Source organism: Bufo bufo, chromosome 3, assembly GCF_905171765.1.
Source record: "Bufo bufo chromosome 3, aBufBuf1.1, whole genome shotgun sequence".
NCBI classification, from domain to species: Eukaryota; Metazoa; Chordata; class Amphibia; order Anura; family Bufonidae; genus Bufo; species Bufo bufo.
The window spans coordinates 479,677,908-479,697,934 of NC_053391.1; the positions used below are offsets into that span (position 1 = coordinate 479,677,908).

Consider the following 20,027-nt stretch of genomic DNA (forward strand, 5'->3'; position numbering starts at 1 on the left):
ATTATGACAACAATTAAGTTAATAGTTATGTGAACTAGCACAGCTTCAAGTCTTACCTTTATCTCCCCCACCCCCCATCCCCATACACGTCTTCTCCATTCTGCTGATGTTGCCACTGTGTGATACGCATCCTGCTCTTCGCTTTGGCTTCAAAATACAGATGCAAAATACTGAGCAAGTCTTGTGAAAGTAGCCTTAAAGGGGTTCTGAACTTTCATTTAACTGATGATCTATCCTCTGGATAGATCATCAGCTTCTGATCGGTGGGGGTCCGACACCCGGGACCCCCGCCGATCAGCTCTTTAAGAAGGCAGCGGCGCTCCGGCAGCGGCGCTCCGGCAGCGCCGCGGCCTTCTCACTGACATCACGACTAGTATCAACTAGCGTGGGTGGGGCTAAGCTCTCTTCACTTGAATGGAGCTTAGCCCCGCCCACGCTAGTTGATACGAGTCGTGACGTCAGTGGGCCGGCGGTAAACAGTGAGAAGGCCGCGGCGCTGCCTTGTCAAACAGCTGATCGGCAGGGATCCCGGGTGTAGGACCCCAGCCGATCAGAAGCTGATAATCTATCCAGAGGATACATCATTAGTTTAAACAAAGTGCAGAACCCCTTTAAGCCTCATTTACACAGTGATTGTGAGCCAAAACCAGGATTGGAGCCTCCACAGACATAAGATATAAGGGAAAGATCTGCTCCTGGTTCTGAGTTTAGAGTCACACCTGGTTTTGGCTCAAAATCATTGACCAAAACAAGGACGTGTTAATGAGGTAATAATTGTATAGTCTTAAACCCTTTCGATACCAGCACCATACATGTACGGCGCTGGAGCGATAGTCAAACATAGCGCCCGCTCGCATGGGCAGCAGGCGTCATGACTAGCAGGTCTCCGCTGCTTCAAACAGCAGAGACGTGCCACTAATTACCGCGACAGACAATGCCGATCGCTGCAATTAAAGCCTTTAGATGCCGTGATCAAGCTCATGCTTCCGGGAATCCTACCGACATCCCGTACGGCCAATGATGCCAGTAACTTGTTTGAATGGCCTGGGTCTTGTTGAAGAGACCTAGAGTATTCAAAACTGCAAATCTTATTTTGGCCACCAGATGGCCAACATATAAAATGAGCAATAGACAGTAAAAGTCATTTTAAAAATACATGGATTGTTCAAAATTAAAAATTAATAGATTTTTTAGGCTCATATGAACTTCAAAATCATTACAAAAAAAAAAAATATAAAAAAAAAAAAATAAATATAGAAAATGTTTAATCACCCCCCTTTCCATGTAATAAAAAAAAAAAAAATATATATAAATGTCATCGGTATCAACGCGACCGAAAATAAACATTTTTCTCCAATATGGCAAACAGAAAAAAAAGGGTAAAAATGGCCAATTTTCCATTTTTCATCGCTTCTCTTACCCCCCAAAAAATGTAATAAAATGTGATCAAAAAGTCACACACACTCCAAAATGGCATCAATAAAAAACGAGATTTTTGTATAACTTACCAGTAAAATCTCTTTCTCGCTCTTTCCTTGGGGGACACAGAAGACCTTGGGTATAGCTCATCTCCATAGGAGGCGTGACACTAAGTGAAAACTGTTAAGCCCCTCCTCCACAGCTATACCCTCAGCCTGGAGAGAGAGACTGCCAGTTGCGTGTCCAAGTAGTGAGAAAAGGCAAAGTCCAACAAGGAACCAACAAGCCAACTACCCAACGGGTAACAAAAACTCGGAAACCGTGCAGAGAAAACAATGAATGGGTGGGTGCTGTGTCCCCCAAGGAAAGAGCGAGAAAGAGATTTTACTGGTAAGTTATACAAAAATCTCGTTTTCTCGCCCAGTTTCCTTGGGGGACACAGAAGACCTTGGGACGTTCAAAAGCAGTCCACAAGGGGAGGGACCACAGCTCCAAGGTGAAGCACCCGAAAGGCATCAATGAACCGCCGCCTGCAGACCCAGGCGGGCCAAGGCAGCATCTGCCAAAGCCAGAGTATGCACCCTGTAGAACTCGGTAAGGCGTGCACGGAAGACCTGTGGCCGCCTTGCCCAAATGCATGGCCGAAGCCCAATGCCTCCGGCCCAGGAGGCACCGACCGCTCTGGTGAAATGAACGGTGACACCAAAGGCAGAATCCTGCCCTTGGTGCAGTAACCTCAGCAATAGCCAATCTGACAAAGCAGAGGAAAACCACCCTGGAGTCTGTCAACCCTATGCACGGACCTTCTGGAAACCCAAGAGGCCGAACGTCGACAAGAGTCGGAGATCTCAAAGTAAAAATCTAAAATTTAAACAAGGAGAAAACAGTGTCTTGCCTCCTTGGACACTAAGCAAAAACTGGCAGTCTCTCTCTCCAGGCTGAGGGTATAGCTGTGGAGGAGGGGCTTAACAGTTTTCACTTAGTGTCACGCCTCCTATGGAGATGAGCTATACCCAAGGTCTTCTGTGTCCCCCAAGGAAACTGGGCGAGAAATAACAGTTTATACCGCAAAAAAATTTGAATTGCCCCCACAAAGCTCAGTAGATATAACTACAAAAAAGTTATGCGGGTCAGAATATGGTGATAATTTTTTTTTTTCAAAGTCGAATTTTTTATTTTTTTTTACACTATTTATACATTTAAAAAAGTATACATATGGGGTATCATTGTAATCGTACTGACCCAGAAAATGCAGGCCATGGGTCAGTTTTGCCACAAACAGCTGTGGGAACAAAACCCGTAAAACAGTGGAGGAATTGCGTTTCTATACCACGCTGCCTACATACAGGACTGCATGTTCAATGCGAGAGGTTTTCTATAATACTCTCCAACAACATCTTGGGAAAGAAGAACCGTTAGTTGTCTGTGTCTAAAAGACCCAGGTTTATATGTGATCTTTTTAAATATTATAAAAAATGTATTAATGTTTTAGTATGCATAACCCAACAAAAGAACCAAAGACATTTTCAGATAACTCATAAAACAGTCAATTGCCAATATATTATAATTATATTGCTGGAGTGAAAGCAACAGGTATCACAGGCCAAGATCCACGGGGTACACTTGTCCCACAAAAAAAAGCCCCTAAAAACATCCAACACTACACACACCAATTCACACGCTCGTAAGCACACAGGTCACCTTTCAAACAATTGGAAGTGGCTCCTAACAGTAAATTAATCATACATAGAAACCCAGCAATAAGCACAAATCAAAGCGGACATGAGCGCTTTAACTTAAGAGTAAAATACCAGTGAATACTTCCGCGAATCATACCTAGGACCTCTTGAAGACCAAGTGTATTGATTGGCAGGTAGCTTTTCTCGGAGGGAATATTCTGCAACCATCATATCCGGAGAAACATACGCGCCAACTCCTGAAGAGAAGACAATGCATAAGGTTTCACAAGTTGCTGAAAATTGTAGTACTTTAATCCAATAGGCAAAAGTGGGAAACTTTTAGGGGCCCTTCATAATTTCTTATAAAGTCAAGAAGGAAGTAATGAGAAAAATAAGAAAGACACAATCGCAGCATAGACTAGGAAAACGGAGGGCGTTCCCTTGTGAAATACTGCAAAGGTCCCCGATAGGGGCTTAAGGCGAGTATACCTTACCAGATCGTGTTGTGCAAACAGGACCAACACTAGGTAACAGTGGTCTCTACTGTAGAGAGGATGGATCAGGCTGCTGCGTTTGTTCGCCAGGTTCCTCCAGAAGATCCGAAATACAAGTAGAACCTAACTAGCTACACGTTTCAGTTGCAAGAGGCTGGGGAGGTGGCGGCCCGCCACTGAAACGAGTAGCTTGTCTTTTATCTATATGGTTATATGTACATTATTTATAAATATTTTTATAGGAAGCAGAGCAGGTCGCTTTTTTATTTTTTTCTCCTCTCCCAGTTGAGCGAATGTGTTTCAGCTTAGACTGGGAGGCACCACGAGACAGATGGACTGTATATTAGAACGCAGTAGAAGGTTACTATTGTATTCCATGCAGTTTCCTATTAAGCTGTGATTAATAAACATTTATAGAATACTTACAGGATATGCCATAAACATCAGATTGGAACGGGTAAGACCCATGTCTAGAACTGAACCCCTCCCCCCGACTCACCCAGATGTGGTCGGAACTACAGAAACATCCCACAAGTTGCAGGAACCGCGTAGCACAGAACATTCGGCTGTGTCCATGGGTCTGACCACATCCAGGCAGCAGGGAAAACCACTTTAATGCCCCCTGCACACGAAAGTGTGTGATCCATGGCCGTATTGCAATACACGGCCACAGTTCCGTGTGCATTCCGCATCACGGATGCGGACCCATTCACTTCAATGGGTCCGCAAATCTGGAATTGCGGAACGGCCGCACGGAACGGGACCCCTCGGAAGCACAACAAAGTGCTTCCGTGGTGTTGCGTCCCGTACTTTCGTTCCGCAAAAAGATAGGACATGTTCTATCTTTTTGCAGAACGGGCGGATCGCGGACCCATTAAAGTGAATGGGTCTGCGATCCGAAGCGGCTGACCTACGGCCGGCGATCGTGCATTGCGGCGCGCAATTTGCGGGCCGCAGCACGGGCACGGGTCACACACGTTCGTGTGAAGGGGGCCTAATATGAATACTAAGGCACACCATTTCTGTATACTTCTCAAGAAATGTCAGTCAATGTATACTAGTAATAAAAAAATAAAAAATAAATCACCTATGACACTAGAGGTCGTTCCTCCTGGACAGCCAACAGTTGATAGACACGGGCCATTATTGCCAGCACTTGATACATAAATGATGTTGTTTTTCCATACGGCTTCATTAATTGCTTCACAAATCCTCCTAAGAACCAAGAATACAAAAATATAAGGCAAGGAGGGAAGATGTGCAAAGCTTCCAGTCAGCGGAAAACCTTTCCCATGTAAGGCCTCTTTCACACTTGCGTTGTCCGGATCCGGCGTGTACTCCACTTGCCGGAATTACACTCCGGATCCGGAAAAACGCAAGTGTACTGAAAGCATTTGAAGACTGAACCGTCTTCCAAATGCGTTCAGTGTTACTATGGCACCCAGGACGCTATTAAAGTCCTGGTTGCCATAGTAGTAGTGGGGAGCGGGGGAGCGGTATACTTACAGTCCGTGCAGCTCCCGGGGCGCTCCAGAGTGACGTCAGAGCGCCCCATGCGCATGGATGACATGATCCATGTGATCACATGATCCATGCGCTTGGGGCGCCCTGACGTCACTCTGGAGCGCCCCGGGAGCCGCACGGACGGTAAGTATACTGCTCCCCACTACACTTTACCATGGCTGCCAGGACTTTAGCGTCACGGCAGCCATGGTAATCATTCAGAAAAAGCTAAATGTCAAGTCCGGCAATGCGCCGAAACGACGTTTAGCTTAAGGCCGGATCCGGATCAATGCCTTTCAGTGGGCATTAATTCCGGATCCGGCCTTGCGTCAAGTGTTCCGGATTTTTGGCCAGAGCAAAAAGCGCAGCATGCTGCGGTATTTTCTCCGGCCAAAAAACGTTCCGGTCCGGAACTGAAGACATCCTGAACGGATTCATCTCCATTCAGAATGCATTAGGATAATCCTGATCAGGATTCTTCCGGCATAGAGCCCAGACGACGGAACTATGCCGGAAGACAACAACGCAAGTGTGAAAGAGCCTTAGACCCCTCTGCAATAGTATAAAAAAAAACAGAGACGTACCCAGAGTTTGGCCAGTGAGTGGCTTCCCCATAGCTGTAATTGATGAGGTCACATTTATATTTTATTGCTTCAATCATCTGTGAAATAGAAATAAACGACTTGAATTTAGATAAATTAGAAACTGATGAAAGAGGATTGCTGCCCTTAAAGACAATTATCTCATACTAGACATTATGCCGTTAGAATAACGGGCACTAGAATTGGTCGGCGCCCAGAGCAATAATTACACCGCACTCCAGCCGATCAACGCCACCCCCCACACACCATTCGCACAAACCACAACCCGTGCGGCGAAGGCGACGCATGCGCACTGGCTGGACGGCGGCGGCGGGGAGCTGTGGCAGGAGCGGAGGGCGGCGGGGGGAGCTGTGGCAGGAGCAGAGGGCGGCAGGGGGAGCAGTGGTCTTCCTATAGGGTGACACCCTGCAGGGAAACTTGTGTGTAGAGCTGTGTCCGTGTGGAGCGCTGTGTCCTGATTGGTAGCCCCGCCGTGCATGCCCAGTGCAAAACTGGTGACACGGACACAACGCACTCATACAGGGATTTTATTATTATAGATGGGATGACAGCGCTGAGGTAGTAGGACGCCTGTCCATCCATCTCAACGCAGCTGATTTGTGTGCAAGGAACTACACAGCAGTATTCATGTATGGTACTGCCAGTGTTCCTCATCTAGGAGTCCCAGCAGGCAACCATCAGGAGCCGCAGGCACTGTTGTCAGACCACCGCACTGAAGTCCAGAACGACTGCAACTTAGGATAAAACCGCACATACAGTTAGAACACTCATGTCTCTTACACTGAATCAAAGGCAGAGGAATACATGTACACCAGCTATCAGAAATAGTCCAGTACACTTAACACAATCAAGTCACTCCCGTATACAGCAGTTCTATTAATGTAGTTATTGGGGCTGGTTCTACGCTAAGGGTCAGGGCACGGACATTGGTTTAGGGGTGGCACTATTACCTTTGTACTCACTCCCCAGATGCCTCTGGACATGCAAGCTATGACTGCAGATCTACAACAAACAGACATCATCCAGGATCCCCTGAGACGCTAATAATGATCTACAAGTGTGGGTGGTGTGTCCTAACCTTGAACATGACTATAGGATATCACCTGTGTATTGATCATAGAGGATTGTTTTCTGAAACGTGATTTACATTTGTATGAAGATGAATAGAACTGCTGTATACAGGAGTTGGGATCGCTCCTCACCGTGTATTTCTGGTGTACATGTATTCCTCTGCTGTTCATTCAGTGTAGGCGACCCCTGACTTTATACCTGTTGGCAGACTTGTGGCTTTATCTGAGTGATCCAACTGTGTGTATGGTTTTATACGAGTTAAAGAGGAACTAGCATATATAGGAGAAGGAGCTGAGCAGATTTTGGGAAAGGATTCAGTAAAACATGTAATTTAGACATTTAGATCTCTCCTCTCTGATTTCATTGGGGGAGATATTATAAGTGACTGACAGCTATCTATGTATACACACTTACACAGAGAATGCTATCAATCACTGATAAAACCTCCCCTGTGTACAACTATCAATGACTTTTACCTATATCTGTATACACACTTACACAGAGAATGCTATCACTGATAAAACCTCCCCTGTGTACAACTATCAATGACTTTTACCTATATCTGTATACACACTTACACAGAGAATGCTATCACTGATAAAACCTCCCCTGTGTACAACTATCAATGACTTTTACCTATATCTGTATACACACGTACACAGAGAATGCTATCACTGATAATACCACCCCGTGTACAGTTATCAGTGACTGACAGCTATCTCTGTACACACACTTACACAGAGAACACTATCAATAACTGATAATACCACCCTCGTGTACAGCTCTCTCTATATACACACTTAGGCTACTTTCACACTTGCGGTAGCAGGGTCCGGCAGGCTGTACCGGCGGGGGAACAGCCTACCGGATCCATGCCAACTCTAGCCCACTGAGCCGCTGGAGGTCCGGCTGCAGCAAGGCAAACATTCCGAGAGGCGGCCGGACAAAAACTACAGCACGCTGTGGTTTTTGTCTGGCCGCCTCTTGGCTTGCTGGCTGTCCTGCGGCTGGACCTCCAGTCCGTCCCCATTATAGCAAATGAGGTCGGAGAGGACTTCCGGCGGCACAGTGGGCTAGTGTCGGCACGGATCTTACACAGAAATATATATGTGTAAGTTACAGGTTTTACTGAATCCTTTCCCATAAAACTATACAATCAATCTGCTCAGCTCCTCCTGCCCTTCAAAAAGCTGCCTGCATATTGCACTGCATTTCATGCTGCCAGGTCTTCTTTAAAGGGAGTCTGTCATATCATTTTCACTGTAACACACAGGTATGTCTGAAATGAATTTGCAATCTTCTGTGGGGCAATGCTGTTAGTTATAGTTATCTGGGTTCTAGCTCCTACTACTTTTGTCTTGGTAACTAGGATATGTCTAGAACTGGAGAATACATTTTAAAGGTGGTATAAAGAGAGATATAAAACATGTTAAAAGGGATTGTCCCATCTTAGCCTTTCATAGCAGAGATGAGAATAACCATCTGCGTTTGGGGCTGGCCGGAGTAAAAAGAAACATCCAAGCAGACGGTGCTTCGCTGTTTCCATAAGTCCTAAAGCAAGTGAACAGGAGCTATGCAAACAGCGTGGCCCAGCAAGCTGATAATACCATCAGCCTATTACAAACCTGCCCATTATCTCTGCATACCTCAAATCAGAAACAAAGAGTTACGCCTTGTAGGGTTGTCATTTGATTTGATTTCGATAACATAAAAAAAAGTATTGCAATACTCGATACCACGCAAAAATAAAAATACCAAAGAAAGCTGCGTGCATTCCGCATTTTATGGAACGTCCGGCCCATAATCGAACAGTCCTATTTTCTGGGGGGGACAAGGTGACTAAAATATGGCGAATGACACAGTTTTTATTTTATTTTTTCTGTTACGACGTTCACCGCATAGGAGATATTTTTAAATATTTTAATAGTTTGAACTTTTCGGATGTGGCGATATGCAAGATGTTTATTTATTGTTTATATATTTTATATGTAAAATTGGGAAAGGGGGTGATTTATACTTAATGTGTTTGTTTTTTTTTACTTTTTATTTAATAATTATTTCCCCCTTTAGGAGCTAGAACCTGGTATCTTTTAATCCCTTGTCCTATTCACCCTAAAAGAGCACTATCAGGGTGAATAGGACTTCACTCTCCCTGCTGCCCTGTGCACACAGAATTAGGGATGTTACCATGGCAGCCAGGGCTTCAGTAGCGTCCTGGCTGCCATGGTAACCGATCGGAGCCCCAGGAATACACTGCTGGGGCTCCGATCAGAAGCTGCCACTAATGAAGAGGAGGGAGGGGACCCTGTGGTCACTGCCACCAATGATTTAATAATGGGGGGATTGGGGGGGGGGGGGCGCACTGTGCCACTAATGATTTAGTACTGGGCCACCAATGTTTTTAAACCATTAATACAAATACAGGAGGCGGGTGCTGGCGCTGATCGCAGCTCCCTGTCAGAGGTTGGGTACCTGTATTAAATGTTAATTATCTTCATTGGTGGCTCAGTGGCCACAGCCCCTCCTCTCCTCCTCCCCGCTCTCTTCTCATAGGTGGCAGCGGCACAGGTGGGAGGGAGAAAGTTAGAGACTCCTTCTCCCCTGTGCTGCTGCAGGAACATGGAGTGTGCCGATAGCAGCACACACCATGTTCTCTGATACTAGGCTGTGCAGTAGCACAGACTAGTATCGGTAAATGGCAAATCCCGGTATCGAATCGATACCGATAGAAAAGTATTGATTAGGTATCAATAATTCGATACACGGTGCAACCCTAACGCGTCATAAAACACTGTTTGAATAGCTCTCATTCACTGCTATGGAAGTTTTGTAAGCTGCAGAGCACAGGCCATTTCTGTAACTCTGAATCCCCGGGCTGGCACTTACTGTGGGGTTAATCCCATCTCAGCCATTAAAAGCCTAGATGGGACAATGTCTAACTAAACATATGAAAGCTTGAGTCAATCCTGCATCAACATCTTGTGTCTTAATAATACATTTATTTTTTCTATTTTTATTATTATTAATAATATTATATTTGCATAGTTCCCTAGCAGACCAAAGGGCACTGCCAGCTACCATACGCCGATGCATGCACCACACCTTGATGATGCGTCTGACAAGAACCCAGAGAGATAAAAAAGACAAAATCCATCAATAGCCTGGGAGAATAGAATCCATACCGCTCTTATAAGTCCTGTGCCAGTTTCCATTGTGCTCAGTCTTGTGTCACCAATTTTTATTGCTAGAATCTGTGCGCCAGGAGCAACACCACTTCTTTCTGGTTCATCAGGAAAAAACCCTGCTGCAATACTGGCCACGTGAGTTCCATGGGCACCTGTAATGTACAAAAAGACCTCCATCACCAGGCTTCTAAATCATTTCTGCTTGATAGAAAACATACAGAGATCCAAAAGATAGGACACCATTAAACTATACTACTGCATATGTACATGAACTACTACCCTGCGAAAGGGATTTTTCAGAGTTAATAAAAAATCCCTGCAGCAACAGTGAGTGAGATAAAACAGTCCTGTTCCAGTCCTCCTCGCCAGTCTTTGGTTTTACTTGGTGCAGGAATGACGTTCTGTGCACAAATCACCCCTGCAGCCAATCACTATGCTCAGTATTAATATGTCACATACTGCTGAGGCCTGTAACTGCACAGAGACCTACTGTGCATGGAACATCACAATTACATCAGCCATGCCGGACCAGAGCCTGGCCCTGAAAGTGGCAAGTATGACCTCCTTTATTCTTTTATCACACTCACTGTTGCTGTTAGGGTTTGTATTTAACTTGAGCAAGTTCAAAAAGCAAAATTTAGATTACACTTACAGCCTATGACAAGACCCCTAGAAAGACCACCTCCTTCACCCTTGGACAGGAAACAGGAACTAGAATCGGGAGGGAACACCTCCCAACATCCCTAGTCAAAGGCTCAACGAAAACCTAAATTTTCTCCTTCACCCAATGACCGTACTCCTTGGAGAGTAGGCAAGAAGAATTATGGTGGGACTACTGCCTGTGAAACTTCACTCAGAAAGACCGGTCTCGGCACTTGCTTGGAGTGCAGCAGAAGAAACCCTGAACGAGCACAAAGACCAGAAGATACAGCGCAGGTAGGAGAATACAGGTCTCTGTGCTTGGACAGCAGAAGGCACTAGAAGACTAGCCCTCCCCTGTCAATCCAAGGAAAGTGGGACTGAAGATGGGGGTTTAACAAATGGGTACTTTCTCTTAGCTGCTCCTGGTTTAAAAAAAAAATTTCTATTAGGTTTTTTCCATTCTCCAAATATTACGGACTGAACAATTTAATGAGCAGGGGAAAAAAATAATCTTTCTTGGCCCCAACCCCCCGCACAGACTGTGGTTCTTTTGCATCCTCTAAGTCCATGGTGGAGCTCACCACTTTCACAAATACATTAATATTTTCCTTGGAAAAAGTGACCTCAATGCCAACTCATCTTCCAATGAATCCTCCCCAGCAGACTGCAACTCCCTTCCTCCTCCAAACCAAACCATACATCACTGTCACTAGAAGGCAGACGGCACACACCCAATTGGATGTTGGTTAAGCAAGCTACGGATAGATTCTTTAACTTCCATTCTGCTCATCTCCTTAATGTTATCTATCAGGGAAGTGGCCTTATTCTCTACTAACCTCACAAGGCAAGCTTGAAATAAAGGTTTACTATGACAAGTTTCACTTGCAAACAGCACAATGTCTCTCCTTTGCTTTAGAGGACCTCTTAGATGACTCTTTAGAAACCTAAATAAAAACCAAAAAGCTCTAAGCAATAAACAGCCAGAAGGTACAGGGAGAGGGGGTTCCAGACTCAGGCAGCAGCTTCTAATGGAGGCTTAGGTGACCAGTGGTAACCCAAGAGGATTTCAATTCTGACTGAACAGCAGAACAATCCGAGATCCCTCCAGTTTTCCCAAGGACAGGAAACATAACTGGGGGATGTGTTTTTGTGTGAGGTGGTCCCCTCCTCCATTCTACTTCCTGTTTCCAGCCCAAGTGAGAAGGAGGCTGTCTCTCCAAGGGTGCTGTCAGAGGGAAGGGAAAAATGTGAACTGAAGATGTTCCATATTGCAGTACGGTTCCAGAAATGAAATCTGCAATCTTTCTACCAAATGTTCCAACTGGGAACTTCATGACTTGCGCCACAATTAATAAGGGAACATTAAAACATACCTCCACTTGTTACAATTGAAAGCAGGTTGCCATCATCATAAATGTTCACTGAATAATTGAGCATCTCTGTTACACCAAATGATGCATACTCTTGGGCTTCTCGGTAACTTCCTAAAACGGTGCAGCAGTCAAGATCGCCACACTCACTGGTGTCCATACATGCTCTGTAAGAGGGCAAACACATGATAATTCAAGAGACCATCTAAAAAGGGACATTTGTGTCACCTCAGACATTAGTGGGATATCACTAACATATGAATGAAGAGCACGCCACGCATGCATGGTGTGCGTTCCTTCCCTTCGGGGGGCCCCGGTTTCTAGATAGAAGAGGGCGCAGAGAAGAAGTGGCCACTCATTTGCCTGGCTTTCTCCACAGTCGAGTATGGGGAAAAAGCCAAATCACGAATCCCAAATAAGTGAATATAGGAATATAGTAAGCGGAGCACATACACAGCCACCCATCCATTCAGCTCTATAACTGGATGGGAGGCCAACTCTCCAGGCATCTTCATTCTGGAGACAGACATGGTCCCATAGGTGGGAACTGCACCTGTCAGACATCTATGGCATGTTTTGTGGATGTGCCATATATATCCAAGATGGGAATACCCCTTTCACACAAGAGCATACCTTATAAACCAAGCTTTATGCTTTAGTGTTAGAATTCTTTCCTAGTTAGGTCATTAACCGCTATTGTTACATCTAAGGTAATATTTTACATGTGTATCTTCTTTTTGTCACTAATAATTGTACAAGTATAAACTGCTAATATTTCTACTTTACGGTTAGAATGAGAACTTGTCAAGTATTCAAAGGATAAGTGATAAGCAGCTGAATGTGGGGTTCTGGTCAATAGGACTCCCACCAATCCCAACAACAGGGATCCCCTGTTCGAATGGTGAACAGGTAAAGAAAATAACTCCATTCAAAGTCTATGAAACTGTTGAAAATAGACAAGTACAGCGCTTGACTATCTCAGGGAGTTTGAATGGCGTGGCGGTGCACATGCTCAACTCCTCCTCTCGTGACTGGTAGGTGGTCACAGAGGCTGCACCACCACCACTGATCAGACACTTATCACAATCTGTGGCTATAAGATAACTCGTCATTCTTGGATAGCTCCTAGAAGACATCACTGCATCTTCTTAAAATCCTGTGTGAAAATGTAATACACTTAAGACATGCCATACCTCCACGTCTCCCCATCATGCCACACCAAGCAGTCAAAAACAGGGCCGGGATCTCCAAATTTTTTTTCAATTATGTTCAGTATTTCAACTTGATTTTGAATATCTTCTTTTATCAATTTTCCCATCTACCCAAGAAAAGGAAATTTCATTACAAGATTTAAGGTAAAAAATAAGGAAAAAAATAAATAAATCTAAATAACTTTTTAAAGAGGAAGGAAAATAAATACCAAAGTTTGAGTATTAGAACTTGTGTCAATCTCATCCTGCTTCCGGCAAGTTTCTGCTAGTACAGCTCTGTGAACTGGATCCCACAACTTCTCCTTCCGCTCTTTCTACATTTGTAGAAAGAATATTGTTACTGTGAGTAATGAGACATCTTCCTGACCACTTTATACTAGATAATGAACATCTGAGAAGTTATGCTGGAAACTGCCATCAAGTGATCATATCAATGCATGACAAGGTTCATATAATCACCACAGCCCAACCCATGACCTGTACCAAGCACTGCCCGTCATCCCCAGCGATTACCTGGAGTCGCTCTCTGAGTGCCTTTGGATAAAAATCGAAACCATTCTTCACACCTATGTGATATCTGCCGGATGGGTTTTGCCAGCCTATGGGAATCTATGGTTAAGAAATAACAGAATTAGTTTCTCATTTGGCCTCTTCTCTAGACACAGGATTTTTACTGAGGATTCTTGGCAACACTGAAGTGAACAAGAAAATTCAGACAAGGCATACAAGAATAAAACCACAACTGGAGACAATAAAACCATGGAGATGCATACCTAGATTCATAATAAGCCGGCTATATTCATGAGTCTTGTGGTCCAAACCCGGTGAGAACAGTGGGTTCAGCCAACACACTAAGGTTTGTAGGAAGCTCCTGACTTTCCCCCGACATAGGATGATGGGGGACAAAGATCAGGCCAAATGAATATTTTTGACCAATCCTTTTGATCTCTCAAGAAATAAGCAGACACCAAAATGTCTAGCAGTAGCTTTCTACGCTTCCCCGTAGACTACACAGATACATTTAGCCGGGCTAAACGTGTATGGGGAAGCGAGTGACACGGTAGAGATAGTTGTCAGAACAACTGTTCGTCCGACAGCTATTGAATGTGTATGGGCAGCTTTAAAGTTTTTTTCCAGGAATTAAATGTGTTTTCCAAGACTTTAATACTGATGACTTTGGATGGTTCATCAGGCCGCGACGCTACTCCCACCCATCATATAGTGATGACCTATCCAGAGGATCAGCCGTTTGAAGGCGTTGCGGCTCTCGGAAAAGTACTGAGGCCATTTCAAACAATACCAAGCACCGCACCATATAGTGGCTGCTTTATTGCAACCAAGTTCCATTTACTTGAAAGGGATTGAGGGGCACAGAAGACCATGTGACCAATGAAGGTCTGGTCACAGGCCTAGGAAGAGGTCGCCCCAGAGATCTCCCCGTTCATTGCTCTGCTAGATTTATATCAAGATGACAGCTCAAGGGGAGTGTCTCTTCTGCTGTAGATAAGGGGGCGTGTCCATGCTCTCCCTATCACAGCTCAGGAGGCAGTTGAGGGATGAGACTGAGCATGTGCGGCCTTCCCAGTGAGCAGGTCAAAGAAATAAGAAATTAAGTGGCGCTATAAAGATACTTGTTACTGAATAACTCAGGAGCTATACAACATTTTTGATTACATGCAATTACAAAAGAATTCAGATCCAGGTGCTGGTTTGAAAACTGAAATATTTTTTGAGAGACAACCCCTTTAAGGGGTTTTCAGACATTCAGATATGAATGACTTATCCTCAGGAGAGGATCGAATGTGAACCCATTCATTTCTATAGGGCTGCAAAAAATGTGGACAGCCCACGCATATTATCTGTGTTGTAGATTATAGAACATGTCCTGTTGTTGTCCGTTTTGTGAACAATAGGCATTTCTACAATGGAGCACATGAAAAGTCCAGGATGCATACAGACATGGATGCACAAAGACCACATCCGGATTTTGTGGATCCATGAGTTGCAGAGCGTAAAAAGGATATGGTTGCATGCAGGAGACCTAATGGGTATTTTTCTCACTCCCATCAATATAAATGGCCACTTAAAAGGGTTGTCTGCTTTAGATAACACCTATACATACACCCTAAGTGGGCATAGGGATAGGATAAGGGGGTACCCTGTGGTGGGCATGCATTGGCTCTGTCGCATCCATTTTAAGATGGATATCAAGCGCGCCTAAAAGGCAGGAAAATGAGTGCTACATATTGCTCAATTCCTCAGGACAGATCTTGGCACACGGAGTCTGCTGATGAAAGGTTTCCAAGCACATACATGTAGCACAGCATCATATTACTGCAGTCTATGATCCAGAGAGGATTCCACAGCGTTGTACATACGGTCACGCTTACATCAGTCCGTGTCCCCACAATCTGATTTCCCTATCTCAGATATGTACAAATTTCATAGGAATCCGGTGAACCTACCCGTATGTTTTTGGAGGGTGGGGAGAACCAGAGCCCTCAGAGGACGTGCACAGGGTGGACATACAAACTCCATGCAGGTGTTATCCCTGGCCTGGTGTATGCCCAGCATCCCAGGGCTGAAAGGCAATAATGCTAACCACTGAGCCACCATCTGTAAAGCTCATGTCGGGGCATTTTTTATGTAACAAACAGCAGACCCGGGAGCCACGTTTTGAGTCCCAAGTGCCTGATTTTACCAACTCATACAAGAAGTGTTCAATCTTTCTCTTTCAGTCTGGGCAGCATATATGGTTACATGAAAATACTGGGGAAATAAAACTAAAACGATATAAACCCTTATATCTGCAAGCTCAGCGTCTCCTGGGTTTTCTGAGCATGCGGACATGTCATAAATGTCTGGTCTGACGCCAGAGGAGGAAATGACACAGGGGACACAGTGTGCAGCCACCTCTGTGGTGGGCATCTAGGCAGTAGGCCATGAATGTAGAAAATACTTTCACACCGATCTGCAAAATACAGATGTAGCCCGTGTGCATTTTATTTGCGGACCCATTGTTTTCAATGGGTCTGTGGGCCGCATTTTGCTGAAATATTCAATCTTTTTGCAAAACGGACATGAATGATCCGTGTGCTTTCTGCAGTCGTGCGTTTGTTCCGCAAAAGGATAGAACATGTCCCATACTTGCCAGCAAAATAAGGACCGCGGACTCATTGAAGTCAATGGGTCGCAAAAAAAAAAAAAATTCGGAACACAAAACAGATACGGTCGCATAAATGAGGGGCCCATTTATGCCACGTCTAAGACTTTGACTTCTGTACAGGTAAACACCACCTTCAGCTGTAAATCCGCTTGTAGATGCAGCACAAGTATATAATAGTACAGTATTATAGTATATAATACACAGGTGAAAATAATAAAGATACCTACCTTTAAGGTTCTACCAGACAGGCCCAATATTACACCTTCTTTTGGTTCCACTACAGTACTGGTGTTCACATCTCCGCTTCCAGTGGTATCTATAATGTCTATTATTTTCGGCTTTCCATCTGATGTTTGCTGAGATAAAAAAAAAAATAAAAAAAAGAAGAAGAATTAGAAAATAATACACATAAAACAAATTATTTTCATTCTAAAATGCACGCCAAAAACACATGCAGAACTTCCTCATTGAGTCGGACATTTAAGTAGAAGCATGCAATGGTGATTTCCTCATCTCAAACAATTTATTGAAACAAGCCAACAACAGTAGTGGGCATACCCCCACAAAAACCTCAGTGTCACAATAACGTGTCATGTGGCCTTGAGCATCAATTACAGCTGGACAATGATGTCTCATGCTGTTCACAAGTCGACTTATTGTCTGCTGAGGCATGGCTTCCCACTCTTCTTGAAGGGCGACCCTTAGGTCATTGAGGTTCTCGGGTACAGAGTTACGAGCCTCTACATGGTGAATTAGCCGATTCCATAGGTTTTCAATGGTATTCAGGTCTGGAGAAAGTGCAGGTCACTCCATTTGAGGTACCCCAGTCTCCAGCAAGCATTCCCTAATGATAAGACCTCAATGAGCTGGGGCATTGTCGTCCATGAAGATGAAATAGGCCTGTGTTGTTCATGCAAAAGCACAATGATTGGATTAATGATGTTATTAAAGCAAAATGGGCTTGTCCCAAAGTATAAGGTAGTTCTGTATTGACTAGACACACCTGGCCACACTGTAACACCACCCCCACCATGGTGCAGAGCGCTCTCCTTGATGTCTGCAATGTCGTTGGCGGCCATCATTTCTGCTCAGCGTGAATCAACTTTCATCAGTAAACAGCACTGAGACCCACTGGTCCCTTGTCCAGTGTAGATGCTCTCTGGCCCATGTGATGACACCTGTGGTCAGATACCCTTGCAGGTCTTCTAGCACACAGACCACGCTGATGGAAACCGTTTTCAATGGTCTGACGTGACACTAGGGTGCCTGGAGTTGTGTGGCATTCATCATGCGGTTCTACAGGGCATTGTTCACAATGAAGCGGTCATCAGTGTGGGATGTGGCCAAAGGACCTCCACTTCTCTGCCTGCGACTCTTCCAGTCTCTCTGCCGCCACTTCTGTCCGAGAACATCCTTCTTGAAACCTCACAATGGCGAGGTACTGTTGATCAATTGTTAGGTGTCGTCTTGGTCTCATGATGTCAAAATAGGGACATCATGATGAGGAGGACTGTTTAAATACCAATTCTAATGGAACCAGGAAATTTATCGGGCGACTTATGGATTAAAACACCTGTAGTGAATTTTGCCGTTAAGCTCCTTGTTAGAGAACAGCAAGTTGTGCAAAAGGTACTGAAACATTGAACAGTTGGACACGTGCATTCAAAAGTTTAGAGACGGTCACATCAAGTCCACCTTTAAAGGATAGAGTGCATTTTAGGGTCATCCTGAAATTTCACCCACAAGCCAAATTTCCCTTTTTGTGAGTAGTGTGTACTGCTCTTTAACGTGCCTCCCTGACCCTGTGCCATCCACAGACCACCAGGGCTTTCACATGAATTGGGACATATACTGCTCTGAAACGTGCCTCCCTGTGCCATCCACAGACCACCAGGGCTTTCACATGAATTGGGACATATACTGCTCTGAAACGTGCCTCCCTGTGCCATCCACAGACCACCAGGGCTTTCACATGAATTGGGACATATACTGCTCTGAAACGTGCCTCCCTGTGCCATCCACAGACCACCAGGGCTTTCACATGAATTGTGACATATACTGCTCTGAAACCTGCCTCCCTGTGCCATCCACAGACCACCAGGGCTATCACATGAATTGGGACATATACTGCTCTGAAACGTGCGTCCCTGTGCCATCCACAGACCACCAGGGCTTTCACATGAATTGGGATATATATACTGCTCTGAAACGTGCCTCCCTGTGCCATCCACAGACCACCAGGGCTATCACATGAATTGGGACATATACTGCTCTGAAACGTGCCTCCCTGTGCCATCCACAGACCACCAGGGCTTTCACATGAATTGGGACATATACTGCTCTGAAACGTGCCTCCCTGTGCCATCCACAGACCACCAGGGCTTTCACATGAATCGGGACATATATACTGCTCTGAAACGTGCCTCCCTGTGCCATCCACAGACCACCAGGGCTTTCACATGAATCGGGACATATATACTGCTCTGAAACGTGCCTCCCTGTGCCATCCACAGACCACCAGGGCTTTCACATGAATCGGGACATATATACTGCTCTGAAAGAAAAGCTTTGTGTTATTTAGTGAAAGCGGAGACCAGGGTGAGATGCAGAGGCTGCCACCTGCACCAGACACCCTGGCACTGCCCAGTCCTACCACCGTGTGCATCCTCATCTGACACAACAGATGCGTCTTAGCAACAGGAAGTGTAGCAGACATGGCTGCCCTCATGTACCTGCATCCCAGGGGCCCCCGGGTCCACCCCGGTGTCCAGCACTGCGATCAGCACGCCGCGGCCATCATACTGCGGATACCGGGAGAGGAAAGAAGCGGCTCCGGTCTCTCTCTTGGGGAGCAGGCCATGGAATGGGAAAGGTTCTTCAGAGCCGGCAGCCATGATCATGACAAGGAAGAGCTGGAGGAGCAGCCAGCAGGTGGGGTAAAGAATAGACCTACAAGGCAAGGCGGAAGTGCAGCGAGGCCACGCCTCCCCAACGCTGATTGGTCTGTGGAGCTTTCGGTTTCCTCCGGGATGCCGGGAGCGCCCCCTGCAGGTCATCGCGTGTGTTGTCAATGAGAGATGTTATAACCTGTATGTCTGCAGATCTACAGAGCCCAGGGCATACTGACTGCTATCTGCATCTCTCACGGAGGGAAACCGGATTACTAATGGTCCCATGATCCTTCACTGGATGTGCACGTGTCTGGCAGCTGCTTATCTTGCCCACATTGGTGGTAACTACGCTTTCCTTCATCAATACTAGCCCTTTATCAAACTACCTTAGCCCCTGCCCCACTATAGAAGGAATATTCCCATTCAGCTAAGGCTGCGTTCACACCAGGCTTCTTCTTTCCGTCTTTACTGCTCCATTTGGCAGTCCAGTACCAGACTACGTGCTGCACCATTTTATCCCATATTTGTGATGGTATCAGCAAGAAAGATATGAACATAGAAAGGCACGTCCCCTCCCCCGACATGTCTGCTTCAGTAAGCATCTTGCCTTAGAACTGTGTGTTGTGCGTTTCCTCTGTTATTCCCTTGACAACTGGGTGGTACCGTTACCCGTAGCGACAAGGCGCGTCCATCATCAGCGGGGGATCAGCAACCTTCCAGCTGCTGGGAAACTACAACTCTCAGCATACACACTGAACTGTTCTGGTAACGCATTTAGGATTCTGGGAGTTGTA

The 20,027-nt window shown here is 45.3% G+C and overlaps 1 protein-coding gene across 1 annotated transcript in view; it reads right to left on the reverse strand.

Moving 5' to 3' along the window:
• TPP2 (tripeptidyl peptidase 2) overlaps positions 1-19,283 on the reverse strand; it is an 89,159-nt gene extending 69,876 nt beyond the window's left edge. The window contains 10 exon segments of the mRNA XM_040425252.1: positions 3,256-3,355; positions 4,680-4,807; positions 5,680-5,756; positions 9,951-10,105; positions 11,969-12,132; positions 13,159-13,283; positions 13,386-13,490; positions 13,690-13,785; positions 16,570-16,698; positions 19,075-19,283. Coding sequence (XP_040281186.1) covers positions 3,256-3,355; positions 4,680-4,807; positions 5,680-5,756; positions 9,951-10,105; positions 11,969-12,132; positions 13,159-13,283; positions 13,386-13,490; positions 13,690-13,785; positions 16,570-16,698; positions 19,075-19,242 — 1,247 coding nt within the window. The 5' untranslated portion in view covers positions 19,243-19,283.
• Positions 19,284-20,027: the final 744 nt, after the last annotated feature.